General features: G+C 37.9%; 1 protein-coding gene across 3 annotated transcripts in view; it reads left to right on the top strand.

The window, feature by feature from the left end:
* The first annotated feature begins 6,052 nt into the window (after positions 1–6,052).
* Positions 6,053–23,429, top strand: part of tasor2 (transcription activation suppressor family member 2) — a 36,720-nt gene continuing 19,343 nt past the window's right edge. For 2 of the 3 annotated variants that reach the window (XM_088645392.1, XM_088645389.1), the window contains exons 1-11: positions 6,055–6,628; positions 12,821–12,969; positions 13,179–13,274; positions 13,368–13,440; positions 15,995–16,086; positions 17,481–17,618; positions 18,061–18,185; positions 18,308–18,327; positions 18,433–18,538; positions 18,770–18,864; positions 22,306–22,409. In XM_088645392.1, the coding sequence (XP_088501518.1) occupies positions 6,589–6,628; positions 12,821–12,969; positions 13,179–13,274; positions 13,368–13,440; positions 15,995–16,086; positions 17,481–17,618; positions 18,061–18,185; positions 18,308–18,327; positions 18,433–18,538; positions 18,770–18,864; positions 22,306–22,409 (1,038 nt within the window). In that variant the 5' untranslated portion in view covers positions 6,055–6,588. Of the gene's footprint in view, positions 6,629–12,820; positions 12,970–13,178; positions 13,275–13,367; positions 13,441–15,994; positions 16,087–17,480; positions 17,619–18,060; positions 18,186–18,307; positions 18,328–18,432; positions 18,539–18,769; positions 18,865–22,305; positions 22,410–23,429 lie in introns of all 3 variants that reach the window. The other variant, XM_088645391.1, reaches the window with a different exon arrangement.

Genomic DNA, 23,429 nt, shown 5'->3' with positions numbered 1-23,429 from the left:
GCAGGTACGAGCACGTCACAAGAAACTGGATGCATCAGGTGGTCGAGGAAGGGGGGAGAGACGTGCTGCATTTCCCCCTAAAACTCGACTACATCTTCTTCTGCAACCTCTATCAGGTGTTGCGAGATTCGCTCAGCCACAGGTACCAGTACTTCGTCAGGTTGTGGTTCTCCTTCCCTATGAGGCACCTGATCCAGTGACAAACACAGAACCAAAAGCAGAAAAGCGACTGGAGACCTACACCCACCCTGTCAAATGGATCCGGAGGCAAGAGACCATGAGACAACCAGAGCTCTGCACCAGCCACAGGGCCCTGTACAAAGAGGTGAGAGGCCAACTGGTTGCCAGAGAGTGGCTGCAGGTTCTCAGACAAGTCTGGGAAAGGACGCAGCCAAAGGAACTCAACAAAAAGTTAAAAGACCTTAACTGGATGGACGTGTACCAGAGGCTGGCAATCAGAGAGGTCCGCTACAGACACTCGCTCACCAGGAACCCACATTCCCCTGGGACACATTTTTCGAGGAGATGCAGGAGCAAGTGTCCTGGAGCTGTTTCTTCACCAAAGCAGCGTGGGTCAGAATGGACAATACTCCTGGGAGTGGGAACGATGCTAAGCTACCAGTATAAACTGCTGGGGCTGGCACCGATTGGATTAGACAAAAGGGACACAATACTTGCTATGGCTGCTAGTGTTCCTAATAAAACAAGGACTGTGGAACACGAGGAACACTCCTCCAGCACAGAGTGGGAAGTGAGGGAGCTGGAGGAGAGGATGCTTGCAAACCTCAGAGGGAGAATGAAGTGCAATGTTACCAAAGGAGTGCTGGAAGGGACTGTGGGCCCTGTATAGGGAGAAAGGAGGAAAAACCTGTTCCTTTGAGCTCCTGCAGAGAACTGGGCAACTGCAGTTTCAGTTCCAGGACAGGGAAAAGAGACGGACAACAGCAAGTGGTAGGTCTCGGAGGGACTCTTTTCGTGCAAATCAAGCCCCAGCAACCACGTGCACAGATTGAAAAAGGAGAAACACCTTTAAGAACTTTACTATAACATATTAGAGAGTTTATGCTTTGCGAGAGTATGTACTCATTGCACAATTAATGTATCTTGTGCAATAAAGTTGATTTTGAAAAAAACCCAACATGGCATTGTTTGCAGGCACCATGTCAACAATTGCTGCCTCCTGTTCAACATTGAAAACCTTGCCTTGACCACCAGGACAGGGTTTTCTGTCAGTTCTATAAATTAAAAAAATAGATTTCTACTGGACAAAAAATGACTCCATAAATTTCAGAAGAGAAAAAACTCCAAAAATGGATTTTATTTACTAATGTATTACTGTCTGTCAAGTTTATACAGTATACGATCTCTTACCTATTCTCAAGTCCAATAATTGATGCTACAGCTGAACAAGCCTCTGGCCTGGCCACTGGTTCACGCAGTGAAGACCATGATCAACAGTGCCCATTAATATTTCTTTTTGGCACCTCAACTCTCTGCAGTCTTCCTCCACCTCTTCACCCCTAGGCTTGTGGTACCCCTCTTCCTCCTCTTTTGACCATCCATCTCTAACTGAACAGTGACCCTCTTCATGTGCAATTATGAACTGAGTGATATTTAAACAATTAGCTTAAGATTACTTGCATGTGTGTAATACATATGGGAGTAATCCCACGTGAGAGTAATTATTATCAACTGGGAAAAAATGAGTTTTGTTTGACCATATATTTTTATGTCATCTGTAGAGCATCATTTTTATTGTTTACCACAAGAGGTGACTGACATTTGGATTTTCTGGGAAAGCAATGATAGATTACTTAGTTTTACAAAAAGAAATGTTTCTGTTTTGCTCATTTTAGTTTTGTGTGAGTCACAGTTGCATTCAAATTGTTTTAGCAATCTAGAAAAACTACAACAAAAACATTAAAAAAGGACATTTATAGAAATGAAGTCATCATAGATACTAAAAGATATCTGAAAAGCCAGAAATTGCAACAGAGGATAAAATAATTAATAACATCTCTTCTCAGTGTTACAACAGCAAAAGAATAATAAAACGTAGTAATAAAGGACATGGTAACAGTAAAGGATGGAGTAAAGTGACTCAGAGATGATAATGGGAAATCTATGCTGCTTTTAATGAAAGTGAAAAGGTTAATGTATTAATTGAATTAGTCACTCAATTATTTACCAAGAAAGTGATACCTCTCAAGGTCCTGCCATAACCATTCAACATAACTATTAGGTCCAGACATTGACTTGCACTCCCTAAAATGCTAAATGCAATCTCCTTCAGCCATTCTATTGTAGATCTGCTTGTGTTTTTAAGATCGCCTTGCTGTATGACACTTTGCATTCACCTTCAGCTGACGAATGGACGGTCTGAAATTCTCCTCCAGAAATTGCTGATACAATGCCAAATTCATGGTTCCGTCAATGATGACAAGCTGCCCAGGTCCTGAGGTAGCAAAGTAAACCATGATACTCCTACCGCAATGCTAGACGTTGGGAAAGTTCTTCTGCTGGAAGACAAGGTAATGGTTTTCGCCACACAAAACAGTTTACCGTGGCCAGAAAACTTCTGACTCATCTGTCGAGAGAATATTCTTCCAGTTGTCTTGTAGATCGTCCAAGTGCTCTTTGGCAAACTTCAGAAGAGTGACAATGTCCTTTGTAGAGAGCAGTAAGTTCTTACTGTCTATCTTTGCCCAAAAAACATTCCAATTCAGTCTTTTCCTGATAACTCAGACATGTACTCTGGCACTATCCACAATCAGAGAGGTGTGTAGATCCTTCGATGTTACTCCAGGATTCTTTGAGACCTTCTAGACAATCTTCTGGGTTAAATTACGGAGATCTTGGAAGAACAACTGGTTCTGGGTAGTGTCACCATGATCTTGAATAATTTCCATTCATTGACTCTTTGACTATGGATGTGTAGAGCCTCAAATAGAAATGGTTTTGCAACCCTGTCCAGCGTGACAAGCATCAACTACCAATTTTAAATAGTCTTCTGAAATCTTTTTAGATTTTCTTAAAACCTGTATGGGGACTGTTACAAGTCTCAGGCAGAAACACAAGTAACAGTAATACTGTTAAATCAGGAGAAATGAAGACAAGGGATACAGTTGAAATTGGTCTTCATCATTTACTTTTGAGATACATTTGCATTTCAGGTCACATACAGGTGATTTTTGTCCAGATGCATAGTAACCACCTCCTGCAAAGGAGCTCATATAATCACTTTCCACCTGCTCTTTTCCTGGTGGCCTCTGCCAACACTTTGCTCAGCATTAGTGAAGAAGCATTATATGGCCATATAAAGTCTTTCTGAAGTGTGAGCTAGCGCTCCACTCAAATCCAGAAAAACTGTATCCAGTCAATGGTGGTTGTCCTGCCGGGTGGATTAGATTTCAGCTGTCCATGTCCCTCCAAGAATGAAGCAGTTACTGAAAATGGATGAATGGAATGCAAGGAAAAGCACGATGTATTCAAATGACATTTTATGTCATTAGTGTTGAATTAGTAGTGTTACTGTTAAATTAGGAGATATAAAAAAGGGGGCAGCGCAGTGGCTTTGTAGCTAAGGATCTGCGCCTGTGGCTGGAAGGTTGCCAGTTCGTATCCTGCGAGAATCCTACTCCGTTGGACCCCTGAGCAAGGCCCTTAACCCCAACTGCTCCAGGGGTGCCGTCTGAATGTCTGACCCTGTGCTCTGACCCCACGCTTCTCTCCCTGTCTGTGTGTCTCATGAAGAGCAAGTTGGGGTATGTGAAAAGACAAATTCCTAATACAAGAAATTGTAAATGGCCAATAAAGTGATGTAATCTTATCTTATAAAGACCCAGGATACACTTACAGTTGGTCTTCCTCATTTACTTCGGAGCTAAGGTCATGTACTGTATACAGTACCTGCATCAACATTCTAACCAACTGTCAAACTCCAATATTACAGTTTGTTGTTTTGAACTGAAGTATATTGAGTATTTTTAAAAATATTTTAACCATGGGTGCTTTCCATTAAACAACATACTGATTGGAATATATATTTCTTTTACATATAAAGACCAAACTCACAAAGTTTCTGACCATTATAAAGGATTATATATTATATTATATTGTTTACTTGTTACCTAATCATTTAAATATATGATTCCAATTACCCCTTTAATTGTGATACACACACTTGGGGTTTACTTACTTCAAATACATTGCTTAATAATTTTTCATTTGTTCTGCTTCATATAGCACTTCCTCTAAAAAATCATTGGTTTGGGAAATATAAATCCAGTTGGTTGTTTAAGAAAAGACCAGACCAAATGTTTAAAAACTTCCTTTGCAACCTAAGCATGCTAACACTGCTGCCTACTTTCACATACATTTAGATGCAATGCATACTACAGTACAATATCATCTATATTTCTTGGATTTGTATGTACACATTGTACACTCGCTGGATGAGATCTTCAGAGCAATTATTAACTAGCAACTAAGTAGGCAAAATGGCTTCCTCTCATGTTCAAAGAGCATCTTCTCTAATTTCTTCGCAGACAGGTGACTTTGTGTGGTTAAATAGTAACCACCTCCTGTAAAGAAGCCCAGACATCACTTTCCAACTGCTTTTTTTCGTGGTGATCTCTACCAACAGCACACTGTTTGCTCCGTGTTATAGAAGAGGCATGGTATGGCTGGCTCTGTGGTTATAGATCTGCGCCTGTAGGTGGAAGGTTGCCGGTTCATATCCCGCGGCCGGCAGAGGAATCCTACTCCGTTGGGCCCCTGAGTGAGGCCCTTAACCCCAACTTCTCCAGGGGTGCTGTATAAATGGCTGACCCTGCGCTCTGACCCCAAGCTTCTCTCCCTATCTGTGTGTCTCATGGAGAGCAAGTTGGGGTATGTGAAAAAAGACAAATTCCTATTACAAGAAATTGTATATGGCCAATACAATTATCTTCATCTTAAAGTCTTTCTGAAGTAGGAGGTAGCTCTCCACTGTATCCTATCCACGGTGGTAGTCCTGCCGCATGGATTAGATTTCAGCTCCATGCCACTCCAAGGATGCAGCAGCTACTGAAAATGTATGAACGGAAGGAATGGCGTTATGTATTCAAATAACATATTGACTGTAATTTGTTACAGTTACTCAGATCAGAAGAGCATTCAAATTACTCTGATTTAAATAAAGACTACTGTACATTTGGGGTTAAACTACTACACTGCATTGTTTTTATAAGCTCCTTACATAAGGGTTACCATTTATTATTAAAATGAAGTTGGAGTAATTTGATTTGATCATGTATTTCTTTACTAGTAACTACTGAGTTTGCTATATTTGATTTTTATGGAAAATTATTTGTCCTACGCTTGTGAATTCTAAAAAGTAAAACTCGTACACAAACAACTTGTAACTGTCATGTACCACATTTTTTGACAAAAGTAGCTTTTCCTAACACCAAGTATAAGAAATCTGGACTGATTCTCATCTAATGGTTTGCAAAATTGTTTTGCTTTACATGAGGGTTATCTAAAAACCCAGTTCGGTTGTAAGTCATTTTAACCTTTCCAAACTGGTTTACACAATGCCTTAACTGTACCCCAGCAACGTTTATGTTGCGAGTCGCTAGGTGGGGGGTTTATAGTTGTGCAAATTAAGCGATAGGTCCTAACCGCGCCACGTGGTCGACACCGTAACGTTTTTGAAAAGCAACAAAAACAACAAAAAAAAACATCTGGTTTTATTTCAAATTTCACGACGTATTCAGAAATTGAAAGCCATACGGTGTTCTATTAAGTTTGCGATAAAGTTAGTTCTGGTTTGTGCTACGTGTTAAATATTGGGCTTTATTTAGCACGAATTAGAAATAAATGTTAAGAGACGTTGTATAAACTCACAAAACCGTCCGTTTTCGCAGAATCATCTTGATTATATAAGAATATACGTGTTTTTTTTTAATCAGTCGCCGCCGTTTTAGAGTGCTATTTCTTTTCTATTCAGTGCCGTGACTGCTTCCCTGTTTTAAACTACATCCTGTGCTGCCAGGAAACACAACCCCTTTTTTAACTACGTGCTCAGTTTGTGCAGGAAGGCTTCTCTGTCGTATGCTTACAAAATGGGTACGCGTAGTAAAAACCGAAGTTTCTGTTTCTTTTTCGTTTTGCGGCATTCATAACTTCATCTCCTGGAGCCAGAGGAAACAATCTTATTGCGGAATATTCGCGCACGGTGATTTGTTTGACTGTTGCGGTTAAAGACTGAAAAAACGAAACAAAACCAAAACCTGAAATCGCTTGCTAATGTCTCGGAGGTTTTAGGACGTTCTTTAAACCTCTTCCTGGTTACTGCATACTTTTCGGCAGAAAGCTAGACTGACAGTCCTTTGGGATGAAGCGATCAAATGTGGTTATATTGTACAAGGAATCCAGGCCTACAGTGAGATAATAACTTTTCGACTTCGGGAGTTTTGTGATGTTTTCAGAAAGCTCCGGAATGCTATTTGACACAAAAGACATACGAACTGACCGATGTCGTTTTTCAAGGGGGGAAAAGGGAAACGACTCGCTGGTTGAGTAAAAAGACTAAAGTTCTGTACCATGGAAAATGAGAAAAACGACACAGCAACGTGTGAAGCAGGTGAGAATCTGGCCTAAACCATCCGTATTGCTATTATTACTGTTGACGTACTTATAGCGTTTGTCTTACAAGTTATAGCGATTTAATTGTGGTATTATAAAGAAAAGACTGAATGCAGTAACGAGGTGGCGTTTCAAATGGAACTATTTTTTTTACCAGATATGTTTCTGTCTTAACTTGCATCCAAAAAGTCCCGTTTTTTCTAGTTTTTTTTTCTTCTTCGTGGCGTCGTTAAGATTTAGGACTGCGTTACATTAGAGAGCACGTGTATTGTGCCGTCCTTCCCCTGTTCAGTATTAAGTATACAGCATCGGAAGCCCAGCTAATAAAATACAATAATGCTTAGCAAACATTGACCATATTGAGATAATCAGTGTGTCTTACGTGGTTCGGTATGAAGTAGGAAATTAAGAATCTGGTGACTAATGTGGTTAAAGAGTGTGTTTAAAGGTTAAAGAGCTCTATGTGTGTTTACAGTATTGTGTGAGTGGTTATGACTGTATATTGTTGTTAGGACGATGCCTCAACACTCATTTTATTTATGAAGACAGCTCAATATTCAAAAACCTGTAGCTAAGAGTGAGGTCTGACCAAAGACCAGAGTCGACTTGGTTGGTACATGTATGGGAAATTTAAGTAAAACCATATTGGTGTTGTAAGTGGTGCTTGTGGACCAGTAGGGGGTGCAATTTCTCTCATCCCTGGACCTGAAATTTCATCCCAGTGCCCCATTATGGACACTGTACTGTAAAATGTGCTAGCTTCTTGGACTTTCTTAATCTGGTTTACCCACGTTTTCCTCTTAATTCAGTTGAGGGAAATAATTTTTCACTTCTCCACCTGATTTGTTGTGTAGTAGCTGTGTAGTTCGTCTGCTCTTTTATAAATCTGAAATAATTTTGCTTTATGTGCTTTATGTGTGTATTGTAAAGCACTGTAGTTGTGTATTTCTCCATATTTCATGTGTTAGTGTAAATTTTAAGTGTTCAAGCTGCTATAAATCTGAATTTTGTAAATAAACAATGAACTATGTAATAGCGGGACTGCTAAAACACACTTTAAAAAGTTGTCAGTGTAAAAATCTTTATTATCTCCATCCAAAATGACAAAATAAGAGTGTTATTTTGTTTTAAAGAGTTTATTAAATATGGAATCATTGTCAATAATTGCTATAATTTGTTTCCAGTAGGCTAAGCTTCCACATAAATGAGTCAGAATAGACTTTAGAATTACAATGAAGTTAAGCGATTAAGTTAAAAACATTACAAACAAGGGAAGGCCATTTGATCTATCTACCTCATTAGATTTTGGGAAGTTAATTGATCTTTAATGGTTATTGAACACAAAATGGGGTTGGTTATTAATGAATCCACAAAAATCTCAATCCATTTGCTTTTTGTTGTGTATATTTAGAAATTTAAGACTAATAGTGTAATGGCAACTGTTAGGAAAAGTATGCAACTGTATCTTGACTTATATTTCCCTGTTACATCATCTCTGAAGATGACCATTTGACTTGGGTTGGGTAGACTTGGTTGATGACTGAGAGAATCTGTCAGATGTCAGAAATATAAAAATGTCCGACTCTCCGTCTTAGAAGGCGTATAGATACAGCACAAAATGGTTTATTTATTAGAAGAAGTTCAATGTATTACTCTCACTCCTAACATGACTATACTAACTTCTCAATGAAAGATGGTCATCATGATTTGACAAAGCCAAAAAGATTAAAAATAAAATCTCAGCGCTGATACCTCATCAATTTTCTGACAAGCATTTGCTATATAGACTGGTACTGTTTAAAAAAAGGTTGTTTAAAAAGGTTGGTGAGTCAAGGGTCCAGCAGCTCTTGAGTCACTGCTTGAAAAAGTCGGTAGCTCATAGAGAATTTCTTTATTTTGCCTGATGAAAATGACCAATCGTGTTCAAGGTTGAAGTGGTTGGAACCCTGCAGGAACCAAAAGAGACCCCATAATGGTGATCCAGAATTTTAAAGTTATGACATCTAAAGGTATTATATAAACAAAGATATAGTTAGCAGATTGAAAGTATAAGAGAGAATGAAAGATCGTCAGAATTATTAACGTTAATTAACATTTCCAAAGTAATCAAAGAGAATAAGAAGATCTGGACATGTTGCTCTATTGAGTAGTTTTGATCGTGGAGGAGAAGGGGAACAAATAAGAATCCCATAACACTAGTGCAGAAAACTGCTTACAGTTCATTGGGTTGGATGTAAGCTCAGTAAATGTCAGGACACCAGGATTTATTGAAGGCAACATGAGCAGTGGCCAGATGCATCCAGCATTGAAGTTGATTTTGTCTGTGGTTCATGAAAATGGTGATAAGTCACTAACTGCCAGTTTTGTTGATAAGTAGTAGGTCAGACGAGATAAGGGTAATTGGTGATAGTAAAAGTGAGGTTTGAGAAAACTAAATGCAGGGATTGAATTGAAGAAAAGTGAGCGTACATTTCAGGAGTGGAGCTCGGGAGAATATTGATCCAAGAAAGTGACGAAGTATGCAGCAGGGGAGATACTAGATGTTTTCTCGAAGGGTACGTTTGCAAAACTGTTTTGATTAATTGGGAATATGAACAGCGTGTATTGAGAATTAGTTACAGATCAAAAATCAGTTGAAATGTTAGAGAAGGTTTGTGATGTGCAAAGAATTAAAGTCCCCTCATTAAAATATGTTTTACGGGTATACGAGTGAGTGAATGAGGATGGATTTTGGCTCTTCTCGGGGAAACCTAAGATGGGTGGTGATGATGATGAGATATAGGTTGTAAAACCAGGAATTGGAGAAGATGCACAAGACCAATAGCCTGTGGGTAATGTGGCACCTGTGAAAAAGTAGAAGTCTTGAGAGACAGAAGGCAGTCATTATAGCAAAATGATACTGTTGCCTTGCTGCAGGAACAGGTGCCGCAGCCTATGTTTGTTAGTACAGTGTTAGCAAATGTTTGTGAATTCTTAGGAAGTATATGGATTTCTGCATGAATGGCTCCTAAAATGTGATCTGATTTTCATCTAAGTCATAGTAATAAAGACAATCTTATTTAATAAACAACACACACAACATTTTGCATTGCCGTATCTTTATTGAACAAATGGTTTAAACAATCAAGGCCATTGATGGGGAAAAAGTATGTGAACCCTTATATTTAATAACTAGTGGAACCCCCTTTATTGGCAATAACCTCAACCAAATGCTTTCTGTAGCTGCTCATCAAACCTGCACAGCAGTTAGGAGGTATTTTGCCCATTCCTCTATACAAAACTGTTTCAGTTAATGTATGTTTTTGGGATGTCTTGGTTGAACGGCCTGCTTCAGATCACACCACAGCATTTCAATAGGATTTAGGTCTGGACTCTGACTTGGCCATTCTAAGATATGGAATTTCTTCTGTTGGAGCCACTCTGTTGTTGATTTACTCCTGTGTTTTGGATCGTTGTCATGTTGCATGACCCAACTTCTTTTGAGTTTTAGATCACAGACAGACGCCCTGACATTCTGCTGTAGAATTTCCTGGTACAATTTGGAATTCTTTGGTCCCTCAATGATTGCAAGCCGTCCAGGTCCTGAGGTGGCAAAGCAGCCCCACACCATTATACTTCGTCTATCATGCTTCACAGCTGGGATGAGGTTTTGGTGTTAGTATGCAGTGTTTTGTTTTCTCCAAACATAACTCTGTGTACATTTACCAAAAAGTTCAACCTTTGTCTCATCTGTCCACAGAACATTGTTCCAGTAGTGCTGTGGAACATCCAGGTGGTCTTTAGCAAACTTGAGATGGGCAGCAAAGTCTTTTTGGAGAGCAGTGGTTTCCTCCGTGGTAACCTCCCATGAACACCACTCTTGTTTTGTGTTTTTCTTAGAGTAGACTCATGAACACAGACGTTATCAAGTGCAAGAGATGCCTGCCTGCAGATCCTTAGCTGTCACCCTAGGGTTCTTTGTCACCTGTGATGAGGATTGTATGGATTGCCCTTGCACTGATCTTTGTAGGACGCCCACTCCTAGGGAGAGTAGCAACAGTGCTGAATTTCTTCCATTTGTAAACTATCTGCCTGACTGTGGACTGATGGAGGCCCAAGTCTTTAGAAATCCTTTTTTAACCCTTTCCAGTCTTATGAGCTTTAACAACTCTTCTTCTGAGGTCCTCTGAAATCTCTTTTGATCGGGCCATATTGCACTTCAACAGAATTCTGTTGTGAAGAGCAGGTAACCAAAATAGTGTGATTTGTTTTATATGGCAGGGCAGATCAAACCCACACCTGAATTGATTGGAACACCCGACTCCAATTACCCTCTTTTCAAGATGTCATTAACCGAGAGGTTCACATACTTTTCCATCATTGACCTTGATTGTTTAAACCATTTGTTCAATAAAGATATGACAATGTTAAATGTTGTGTGTGTTGTTTGTTAAATAAGACCGTCTTCATTTATTATTATAACTTAGAAGAAGATCAGATCACATTTTAGGAGCCATTCATGCAGAAATCCAGATAATTCCAAAGGGTTCACAAACTTTTTCTCACAACTGTAAATCCTAAGTAAAGGCAATAGATGATGATGCTTGTGAAGCAAGAAGGTATCCCAAGGCCTATAAACCATTTGGTACCAATCATTAAATTAGGAAATGTCTCAGCGCATTGTGCAAAGCACATTGGGCTGCAAACCATTTCTGCCGTAGGCAGGTGTCTGGCACACTAGCGTAGAGAGCCAAGCCTATGAGTGAAGCTGGTTAGAGGGTGGAGGGCCATTTCCTCAGCTGTCTGACCAGCATTGACCTGAACTGTGGCCCAGTCAGGGGCAAGCTGAGCATCATTGGTCAAGCAGGCTGGGCCTACGTGTTGAGATAAAGAGGCTTATAGGTAAAGGAGAGGAGACAGTGCTGAGGCCATAGGACAACAGACAGTGAAATGAAGGTGAAGAGAAATGGGGTGGACTTGACGAGGACCATGGGAAGGGAAAAGAGATTTGGTGGCCAACGCAGCACCCTCTTCAGCAGGGAAGAGAAGGTTCCTATGGGACAGCAGAAAGAGGATGGGGATGGAAAGGAGATGAAGCACAGAAGACATTGCTGGGGCATTAGACACATGGGAAATACACATGATGATTGGGGAAAAAAAGGGTAAAACAGAAGAAAAGACAAAGGGTGGAGTGAACTTGGCGAGGAGCACAGGAGGGTAGAGAGAGAAGGATAGGCTTGTGGAGGAGGGGCAATATCATTGGTATGGGCCAAGGCAGATGGAGGACAGCATAGTGACTAAAGCAAGCAAGGCATTTGTTTTCAACACTACTTGTTTTCAAGGCATGTTGAGGATGGTCTTCCATTGCTGGCTTTACCTATTGTTGGGCTTGAAAAAGGGACAAAGGCCTGAAGGTGGATTCAGCTGCTGGAAGCGTTGCAAACCGGGAGATATGGCTGGATAGGGAGATAGTGCGTAGTGTATGGAAATCAATTGCTGGGAGACCTGTGACCATGCTGGTGCAGAAGTGTGCTTTACGTACTTGAGTTTAGTGTAAAGATTCCTTCTCCCTGATGAAGAAAAACCCATGGAGTGCTGTGCTGTAAGATCTTTCTAGTTCTTAGTGGGACAGCAGATGTGCAAAATGGAGAAATATTGGACACAGAGAATTGTTGTCATCAGCACGGGTTGAGGAAGAAAGAAGGGTACTTGGTGACTCTAGGAAGCAGATTATTTCCAAGACGTAAGGAGGTTGGACTCGCATAGCAACTATGATAGAAGCAGAGCTTGTGAAGAGGATCACAAATGTTAGAGAAAGCAGTACCCCTCAAAGTGGACCCTAGGTGATGCAGGAAGCAGCAGAGCTGGCAGTGGCTTTTCCACTTTACCATGGAGGCTTAAAATGTTGAAGCTTGAGGGTTTTGATAAAAAGAGGGTCTTGCCTTGAAGAAAATGAATGGAAAACTGGAAACAGACGTTGCCTCAATTTCAGTACGTTCCTGTTTCATGTTAAATGTTCATGTTAAAAGTTGAAGGGTTTTAGTTACAGTAAATGAAGCATTTCCCAATTGGGAAAAAAAGCCTGTTGTTTCAAAACAAAACTGTCCATTTCATTATTTGGTTGCAATCTGAGTTTAAAATTCAACTTTTTATACAAAGTCAAATTGTCAGTGACATATTCTAGTAACTGGTATCTTTTTATCTTCTCTAGGTCTCTTGGAATCCGTACTGCCTGGGTCAAGTACCTTTGAACAAGTCATTCTGCCTGTACTGCAGAATTCGTACATGTATCCAGACTCTGTAAACTGTTTCCTGTACAACACTGCATACCTAATAAAAAACCAAGTCCTTCTGGAGAAGGTAATCATTTTATACACTTATAATTTTTAAATTATTGTTTCCTTGTACAAAATGCTTGAAACAAAGTACCCAACTGTATATGTAGAAGATCTCCAAGTTATTATTGTAAATATATATTTGTTCACAATTGACCAATCTGGTTGAATAAATCAAATATTGTTTTACCAAACCTAACAAACATTACATGTTTTTCTCACTCTTGTTAACAGTATGATGCCTGCAGGACAGAAAAGAAGGAACAGGGATATAAAGATGAAGAGCTGAAAGAGTCATTTGGTTTTCTCTTGTTTGATAATGAGAATGAGGTAAACTGCATAATTCAACAATGGCGCATTCCTTTGTTGTTAGTGCTGCATTCTGTGGTGTCATTCAATTTTATCTTTGTTTAATGTTTCAAGGCAAAGCTGCTCTCCAAAACTGGTTTACAAGTCGGACATAGTTCATGCTCCACACTTGGGGATCCTTCAAAGGGTATGATTTCCTAACTTATTATTGCTTGCCCTTTTATTTTGTTCACGTGTGTTTCCTTTGTGTTTGGAGTTATTGCAGTAGTAGTACATGCAGACATTCACAATCTATACACTTAGCCAGGCAAGCATGTGCAAAAGGAATGGAATTTAGAAAACGGTATAGTATTGAAAGTCCACATGTGCCCATCTGGTCGATATAGAGTAGGAAAAACAATGTTGCAACCAGAAAGTTCTCTCCCTTTAAATGCCTTACTACCTGAATACTGGCAAAGAAATAATAAGATTACCAATTCCCTTGGTGAGCCAGAGCCTAACTCAACAGACAGTTTGCACAAGATGGGATACTCAGATGGGATTCCAGTTCATTGCAGGGCTGTTTCTCTCTCTCTCACACACACACAGACAAGCATGTGGGGTACAATTTGACAGCCTTTGACTATTGGAGGAAACTGGATCACCTGCAGAAAACTCACATGCCCAGAGAGAGACTTTGCAGGCTCCACACAGATGTGGCTCTGCAGTGGAATTGAATGCAGGATGAATGAGATCTGGGGCAGCAGTGCTAACTGACATGCCACCCTACAGGCCCACAGGCATTGTGATCTAGGAAAATTAATCTGCCATCGTGATCAGATCAGAGCATGACTCTATAGTCAGAGTTGTTATCTTGATTGTACGTTCCCTGACTTGATCATGCAAAAGTGTGACTTTGCAAATCCCACTTACATCACATCTGCCAATCATATTTATCTGCCTGTCATATCTTGATTCATATTTTAAACAGAAAAGGCAACTGACTGGATGTACAATTCTCGTCTGGACATGTCTGCCTTCTTGCTTTAAAAATCATACCATGTAATGTTTCACAGGAAGAATATAAGTCTCCAAAACCCTTTTCACTTAACTTAAACAAGTTGAGTAACTTTGCAAAGCAGTTGAGATCCAGTATAGTTACATTTGTAAACAAACTGCATAATGCACACACAGCTACTGTATCAGTGCTTCTCTGCTTTTTGCACTCCGACCATTTAATGCAAGTTACATTCCCTTGTTGCTTTGAAGTTCTTATTCTGATTCAGGTGCTGGCCTGACTACTTTTTGTGAAGAATGTACTTCATCACTTTATCGTGTCTATGTACTGACACTTTCTAGTTTCCAAAATATAGACAACAACAGTGGGTGAAAGTTAAATTAGAAGTCCAAAATACCTTAATACAAATGCATGCTGTTTAGTTTCACATTTTGTCCTTTGCATAATTATAAGTGAAACTGAAACCTGTTTTTGATTTCTGCTGTAGCCAAGCCTAATTTTCTTCCTTTTTCCAAAAGGAAACTGAAAACATCTTAGCAATTACTGTTAACCAAGAATAATACTTTATTTCACAAAATAAATATTCAGAATACTAGTCTGAAAACAAGAGGTTGTATGAAGTTCACTATAGATTACCACACTATTGTGCTGTATTATGCAAAGTACACCTAGGTAAACCTTTTTATGGTGGAATTGCAATGAGAAAACAGTAGATTTATCTTTATTACAGAAGTTATGAACCTAACCCACTTTCTGCCTCTTACTTTTCTATTCTGTCAGATATTTTAACGATAAGTGAGTGTTAAACATATTTTGAATTGAATTAAAACAACTTACCAAGCTGCTCTTTTCATTACTGCTTTCATTACTGATCTCCTTTCACAAATGAAAGTGAAAATAAAGCACTGCCTTGTATCTGTCAAACAGGAAATGTGTGACATTGTTCCTACAAAAGACCACGTTTGTTCAGAACTTTATTTGCTCAGAATCTAGGGTGTTCCTATGTATATGCATCCTTTTCCTAATTAATGTTGTTTATTAGTGCATTTTATACGTCTCATTTTTTGTGAAATGTAACTGGCATTTGATGCATATTTTTAAAATGCACCCGAGACATATTTAGACATATCTTGATGCCATGCGAGTAACTCAAGGAAAGCAACTGAACTCTTATTGCCAGAATAACGGTTAGTTCAGAGCAATTTGATTGACCTTATAAAACAAAAACAAATGTGTGCAAAACACAGTGATTGTTTTACATGTATTTGTTAGTAACTACAGATACATTGTCAGCCGTTTTAAGTTTTAGTGTATTTGTTTAGTGCAAATCCATGGTCTGCAATACATACTCTTTTTTTCAATTGATTTCTCGCAAGAATTGCCACAGCATTTATTACGTTTATTGAAAAATGTGTATATATTGGGCTGGTCTACTTTCTCCAAGGAAAGAATTAGTGAAGATCAAGACTTCGATCAAATAGTAAATCACAGATCTGTAGTGCAGGGTTTACAGATTAACAGGAGTTACAAAGCAGGGGTGAATACAACAGTAAATTCTTTATAGGCATTTTTTTTTACTTCAGAGCAGAAGTACTATACCATTGCTTCAGTTCCAGCTGGTTGACTGATCCAGAGATAACCTTTTAACTATCATCTATACTGATGCCCTCCAAACTATTAGTCTTTTATGTTTCTATACTGCCCAGTTGTTATTGCTGGACTAATTGTCTCTTTCTTTTTGAAGGTGTTTACATCTCTAAGTACTCTGACTGTCTGCACTTCAGTCCGTGGTACCATGGGAAATCTGGCTGCATTGTGGCTTTCAAAGTCACAAAGGTAAAAGAACGTATAGTACTGGTAATGTTTTATTTCAATGCTGCTGCATAATGACCTTGATAATCCTTTCATAACTACTACACAAGATGTTGTAGTCACGTATATAATGTTTTATAGTAACATGTGCAAATTACATTTTGTTTTAGCATTGAATCATAGAAAGTATTATAAAGTCTTGTCTAGCAGTCAAGAGGGTTATGAAACCCCTATGCACCAACATTCAAATAAAGTGTTACCCATTTCTCTTCTGTTTCTTATGATTATTATTGATGTTAATGTTGCTACTGTTTAATGTAGAGTTTATGGTTACGGCAAGTAAAGCTTCTCAAAGACTAAATGCCATTTCTCTCATGTGGCCTTTAATAGCTTTTGTAAAATGAAATGTACTTGTTTTCTAAAGGCTATTTTGTAAAATGTTAAGAGGTGTTAGCATTCTTAATTAAACTCATCCAGGACCTGTTGGTTTAAATTTTGTATATTATAGTTGTGGTGTTTGCTTACAGTTGTATGCAAAAGTTTGGGCACCCCTGGCCAAATTACATGTTTTGTTGATTTTCTGAGTGAAAAGAAGTTAACAACCTCTACAGCGAATAAACTTAAACTTGACATATTTCTGCAGATTTTAATGCACAATGACTCTTTATTTGCTGAATTTTAACAGATTGAAATAAATAAAACAGTAAACGTGGCATGTGCAAAAGTTTGGGCACCGTATCAATGTTTCTAGTAGTCAGCTAACAGTCTTTCTATTCTTGCTTTATGAATTTGTTCCCACTCTTCTTTGCAGAACGCTTCTAGTTCAGAAATATTCTTAGGTTGTCTTGCATGCACTGCATGTTTGAGATCTACCCACAGATTTTCAATAATATTCAAGTCTGGGGACTGTGAAGGTCATTCCAAAACCTTAATCTTTCCTTTCTTGAAGTAGTTCATGGTTGATTTGGAGGTATGTTTTGGATCATTGCCTTGTTGTAATATCTAACCTCTTTTCAGCCTCAAACGTACCTTTGGTGATTGTAGCTGAAGAGTACAATTTTTACGTTCTGCACGTAAAGCAAGAATAGAAAGACTGTTAGCTGGCTACAAGAAACGTTTGGAGGCTGTGATTTCTGCCAAAGGGGGTGTTACTACAGTACGTACTGACTGATAGGGTGTCCAAACTTTTTCACATGCCACATTGACTTGTTTTATTTTTTTCAATCCATTAAATTCAGCAAATAAATAGTAACTGTGCATTAAAATTTGCAGAAATATGTCAAGTTTAAGTTTGTTCACTGCAGAGGTTGTGTTAACTTAGAAAATCAACAAAACATGTAATTTGGCCAGGGGTGCCCAAACTTTTGCATACAACTGTATATGTGTAATTAAGATGATATGATTGAATATCTTTACAGGGTAGAGTAAAAGCAGTGACAGAAAATTATACCCAGAAGTATACAAAACCTTCTGCTGGTTATGATCGTCATGTTTCTGAACTAATTGAGACCGTGTCGTCAACAACAAGTTCTTTCCAAGCTTATGAACGTACTCAGGTGAGTTTTCATTTTTACTAACATCTGGCACTGGGTGAAGTATCATTAAAAACTGAATCATATGCCCCACATTTTGCGTGACAAATACTGGACCAGTTCCTTCAATTTGAATAGACTTCACTTTTGTGGCTCCTACAATTGTGTGCTTTGACTTGTGCAGGAGGGTTTAAAATAAAGAGGCATTGAACTAAATGCCCCACTTCCAGCTTTCACCCAGCTCTCCCACTGCCAAAACAAACCTGGAATGATTCCTTGAAGGTCATTTTGTTAGTTCTGTAATGTACTGGATTTATGTTCCTGGCAGAGTGACACCTCCTCTGTACAGCATGTGCTAGAACTGCAGGCTGCATAGTTTAAGCATAGAAAACATAAATTAAAATTGAAGACTAACTGGGTCCCCATTGCCTTTGGACAGTAAGACCTGTTTGTGGTTCCTTTTCAGTATTACATGTATGAACTAAAGAATGGAGTTGCAGTTATGTGTCCCCGGCATGTGTGTCCATTTGCCATCGTTGGCTTTGTGTATGGTGAATCTAAGCCCACGGTCTCCGTGTTCAGTGAAAAAAGGTATGATACTAACTCAGCTTTCAACAATTAATCAGTTTGTATCTCCTTTTAGTTTATTACGTTTTTATGCTGTTTTTCTAATGAGTAATTTTGTAAATGTTTTCTTTTTTTTCCATCTGTAGTGCTAGTCAAGACAAAGCAGGTAAGATATCTTTTTATTTGATGAAGAGTAATTTTTATTCAGTTATTTTGTAGCAAAATCTTTCACTGTTTCCAGGATTCCTAATCTCTCGGTTTCTATTGGCAGCCTGTCATTACTACCCATGGAGAGGCAAGATCCAGATCAGTAATCACTCCCTTATTTATCATGTCTCACTGAGATCTGCTTCAGATGTAATAACACCAATCAAGCTGTAAGTCACTAGGAATATTTATTTTATTACTGCTGTAGTAAACATTTCCTCTTCATTTGAATACAGATAAGGATACACTGTAAATATTAATGTTTGTTTTTATGAAACATAATTAGGGCTACTGTGTACTGGTATAATTTTAGTTGTATTTTTTCATGTCTTTCATTTAATATTCGGTTGTGTAATACTAAAAGAATAAATGAAAGGTTAAATGTTGCTTTGTTTTTCTAGACCAGAGATTTTGAAAATACAGAGTGTTATGAAGATTTCAGATCTGAAGAATACATTACCACAGTCAGTCTTTGAAAGCTCCATTACAGCTGAAGGTAAAAATTTCCGATCGTGCACAATCACAAAAACATCTATGTCAAATTAATGTTAACCACAGCCGTTTTCAATTACAATTAGGTCTGTGTATTTGTTTAGCACAGTGCCTTATCCAGGTCGACTTTTACGTTAACGCTATGTTCAATAAAAGAAAAATATGTAAAGAAATGACAATATGGCTGTCACAAAACTGGAGCTTGAAGCAGGTATGGCTTTGAGCAAATTTTTATCCACCATTGATAAATTCTTGCATGTTGTTTGACAAATCAGGAGCACCAACTACTGCAGGGCCAGTCCATGTCATAATGACAGCTATAGGTATTGAGACAATTAAAATTAATTAATTAAAAATTATAATAATAAACTTGATTTTATATAGCGCCTTTAAAGGTGGCTTCTGAAAGCGCTTTACAGAATGACAACAACAATAAATAAAAATAATACACAAGATAAAACATAATTACAATACACAGAGGAGACTGTGGATAGTGGTATTAAGAAAAGTAGGAGCAGAGGGGTAAAGAATGGAACCAGTTAAGTAAAGGCTCTTCTTATAGGCACATAATTATTCACTGTATGGTCACACATATAGGCATGTCTATATGTGTACACCATGTGACTCTCACAACATTGGGCTACTGTTTCTAAAAACTTGTTTGCAAAAGTTCACTTTGAATCTGGGGCTGTGTTTTACAGTGTTGTTGAACCAGTTTTTCTTTTACACTTGAAGGAACATGTTTTGTGCTGCATACAAGCATTATAGTTAATATCATAGTTTAAAACTTAAACACATTTAAAAAAGGAAAGAGGCAGTGTTTTCTATAAAAAATCATGTTCTTAAGGTTTACAAAATTATATTTGTTTTGGTAGCAGCTTCTTAAGAAGATAAACAATTTGTAAACTTGGTTATGCAAGTTGGAAGATACCTGTAGTGCAATTCAAATGTCCAAATTGATGTATAACACATACGATTATGTATGGCACAGTTTGACACATAGATACTTTAAGATTAATCTTTATTTGAAACTGTTAAAAAAACTTTTACAGTTGTGTTGATTTGTGCAAAAATATCAGTTATTCATTAGCCTTAGATGTCAGAGGCTGGTTATCTAGTGATTGCATAGACATAATCCTTATGCAATTGAAAAGCATGATTTAGCTCATTTTGTAATGAGCTACACTAGCCTTCAGTTTTCCCAAGAGACTCTGCACAAAATATTTGAAGCAAATTTCCGAAAGAGTTGGTGTGAGACATGCGAGCACCACCACACAAACTCCTTGTTTTGCGAACATTCAATTAACAAATTTACAGATTAATCCAAAGTAAAATTACATTTCCCTTTTCAGTATGTGTAATGAAGAGACTATCAGCTCTGCTCATCAACCCCCACGCAGCCACTTGGCATCTTTGTGCTATATTGTTACATGCTTTAAGCTACACAAAGCATTTTTATAATTGTCATCTGAAAATATCTCATCCTTCATAATATTCTTGGTCATGTACCTCAAAACCTCAGCTACTTCTGCCAGAGAGTGAATCTGCCAAAGTTGACTGTTGCCTTGACAACCTTTTCTCCTTGGTCCTATACAGTATGTTTGCTTGAGAGAGTCCTGTCTTGTTGTAATATAGTGTAATACCTACAAGTACTACACATTTTATTTATATGCTTCATCACTCATCATTTTTGTGAAATAAATCATAAATCTGATGGCACTGATACTGGTAAGTACTAATAATGATATATCCCAAACTGACACTAGCTTTGGTAAATTATTGGTCACCTGTTATAATTAGGGAGTTATTATGTAAAGTCAACAATCCTGTTATTAATTTAGTTTATTTTGAAATGCATGTCCCCTATTAGGAATTCACAGCCCCCCTCTTTGTCTTTATTAGACAATTAAAAATGTGGTAAAAGGAAATCAATCAGGAAACAGGCTGAATTCATGAAATGTCCTGCTGTCTGGGCTGTGACTCACTTTCGGGAAGTTTTCTCCATTGTTTCATCAGACACCGAAGGCAGGCATCCAAAAATGGAGAATTGTAAACGTTTCCCAAAATCCACATTTTTGCATATGTCACCTGTTCGATTTTTGGTTAGAAGTCTAACACTGTTTCTATTGAAAATGTTAAAGAAAATAATAAATTTAAACCAACATATAACAGATTTGTTGTACAGCTGCTTAGCTCCTAACTGCAGACACACCAGTTTTGGGGTACATGTCTTTTGCAGATTGCTTTATGTCAAATTTCTATACACCGAAGTGCTACTTCACATTCGTTGGCACTTAACGTGTAATGCTTTATTGCTTTAAAGGAGGACATGTGTTCAGTGGTGCTATAAATCACATATCGTAGAAATTGGATTATTAATAGTTGAATAAATCCATTGCATGAGTACAACAAACGAGGAAAGAAAACTTAATTATAACAAAAGTGGTTGATATGTGTCTCTGTCATTATCAGGTTGCATTTGGAAGAAAATTCCTAGCCTTATAGAATGAAGTAACTAATTAATGGTTTTACTCAAACATTAAAGCATGTGTAAGAACAGCATTTGTTCACGTTTTGAGAGCTGTGGTACCAGTGGAATGTTTGGTAGTCACAATTACAGCAAAAACACTGGAACAGTTGCCTCACATAAAGACACATGTAGTAAGAATAAGCATAAATGACTATATGTTATATAAGTTTTTTATAAACCTGGTCTGAAAATGCTTGTTAGCAACCACAGTTGCAAAAACTATCTAGGCATTCTGTCCCACACATTCACCAGAGTGTTGTCATCTATCTTTGCCCATTCATAACCATCTGAGAGCATATATTTGTTGGCTGCACACCTGTTTATGAACGTCCTTCTATAATCGTTCCACACTGTCTCAAAGGCGTTAATTTAAAATACCAGATAAAACACCTTTTATATTCAGAAATGAAAATCAGACATGCATATCACATGGTTTGAATATGCAAATACACTTCCTATTATGGCAGTGTATTGGTCAGGCACAAACCTAAAAGACAAGTAGATACTTATTTTGAAACCAGAGGGCAAGTTTTCTACCCTCCAAAAACTAGTTTCATTCATGCCTTATGGTGAACCAACCCTACTACAAAATAACAGCGAGACAGCAGTTTAGTTGTGGTTTCTGTACAGTGTGAGTCTGCCCTCTAAAACGGATATTAAACAATGAAAAGTGTTTCTCTAAAATATATAATGCAACTAGAAGATACAAGGGCTGCCTATTGGATCTGTATAGAAATCTTCTCTCAAGTAGACTGGTAGACTGATTTCAGGACTGTATTTTTATGTATGCATTTAGTCAACCATATGGGTTTTAGATGCAATCATTTATATCCTAATTATATATTTATAATTATAATATCATTGTGTTAATTATAAAGCCTACCTACCTAGGTGTTCTTTAATTAAATTCCACAGTATTCCTGGATGGAGTTTACTGCAGTCTGTATGAAGTGCAACCATCATCAGAAGAGGATTGTTCCCTTCATGCCCTAATTGAAGAGCTGAAACAGAAAGGCTTGGTAAGTTTAGAAGTGAACAAACAGCATTTTGGAAAGTATTATAATATATAAGTAAATAGAAAGATAATACTGTTAAAGAGTACAACAAAGAAACCAAAAAAGTTTATGTATCTGGTAATCTAACATGCAGTTGTTTCCCAGTCATATTCAGAAAGTATATTGAACACAGAGATCATTAACAATTGAATTTCTCCTAGAAGGCAAGAAGGCTGTGATCTCATGAAACGATCTTTGTCAGTGTGTATGTGTGAGATGAGATTTAAAAAGAGCCCTTTTCACACTTCAGACTCTCTGAGGCTGACTAAAATAGTGAATGCCATAACGGCTGAGTAAGTTAACCAGATGTGTGTGCACAGAACAGGAGAATGTGAGATGGAGACAGTGCAAGCAATCAAGAGAAAAACACACATTCTTCTGAGATTATACATGAGAACCTGCTGGACAAGAAAGTTTGTGCGTGTTGTCTCAAATAGTAATAAATAGACTTAAATATGACAGATTTCACAGCTCCAACTAGATTATATGGAAGCAGAATTCCTTCACTGCCTGGTTAACCATTGGCAAAACATGCAACTTGCAGTTTGAAGTCAGTCTGTGTTGTCAGAGCATACAGAGTCGTCACTTGTCTTTTATTTTTCTAGTCAAGAAATTTAAAATGATGGGCATTTTGAAACATTAAAAACATTTGCGTCCTTCAGGACCACGATTGACCGTTTGTTATGCAATTAGTGAAAAGTCACATTTTAAGATTAATGTTCACTTGCATTTCCTCAAATGTCCTTTAGTCTGGATTTGGTACTTTGCTTCTTTCATCTCTTTGCATTTCTCTGTTGCCATATGACTGTCATTGCAGATTGCTTACTGACCATATTTGCTATTTTCCAATGACCAAGTAGTACATAGTTTTGTGGTAGAAAAAAAATATTGTAATGTGCAGTGAAGTCATGGACAATAAATTACTCTCACCTGTCCTCTTTAAATGAATTGGTCGTGCATTCTTGTTAATGTTTGTTTTTTTAA

Source organism: Lepisosteus platostomus, chromosome 9, assembly GCF_059453375.1.
Source record: "Lepisosteus platostomus isolate fLepPlt1 chromosome 9, fLepPlt1.hap1, whole genome shotgun sequence".
Lineage (NCBI taxonomy): Eukaryota > Metazoa > Chordata > Actinopteri > Semionotiformes > Lepisosteidae > Lepisosteus > Lepisosteus platostomus.
Note: the sequence above shows the minus strand (reverse complement) of the source record. Positions and strands in the feature narration are given on the sequence as shown.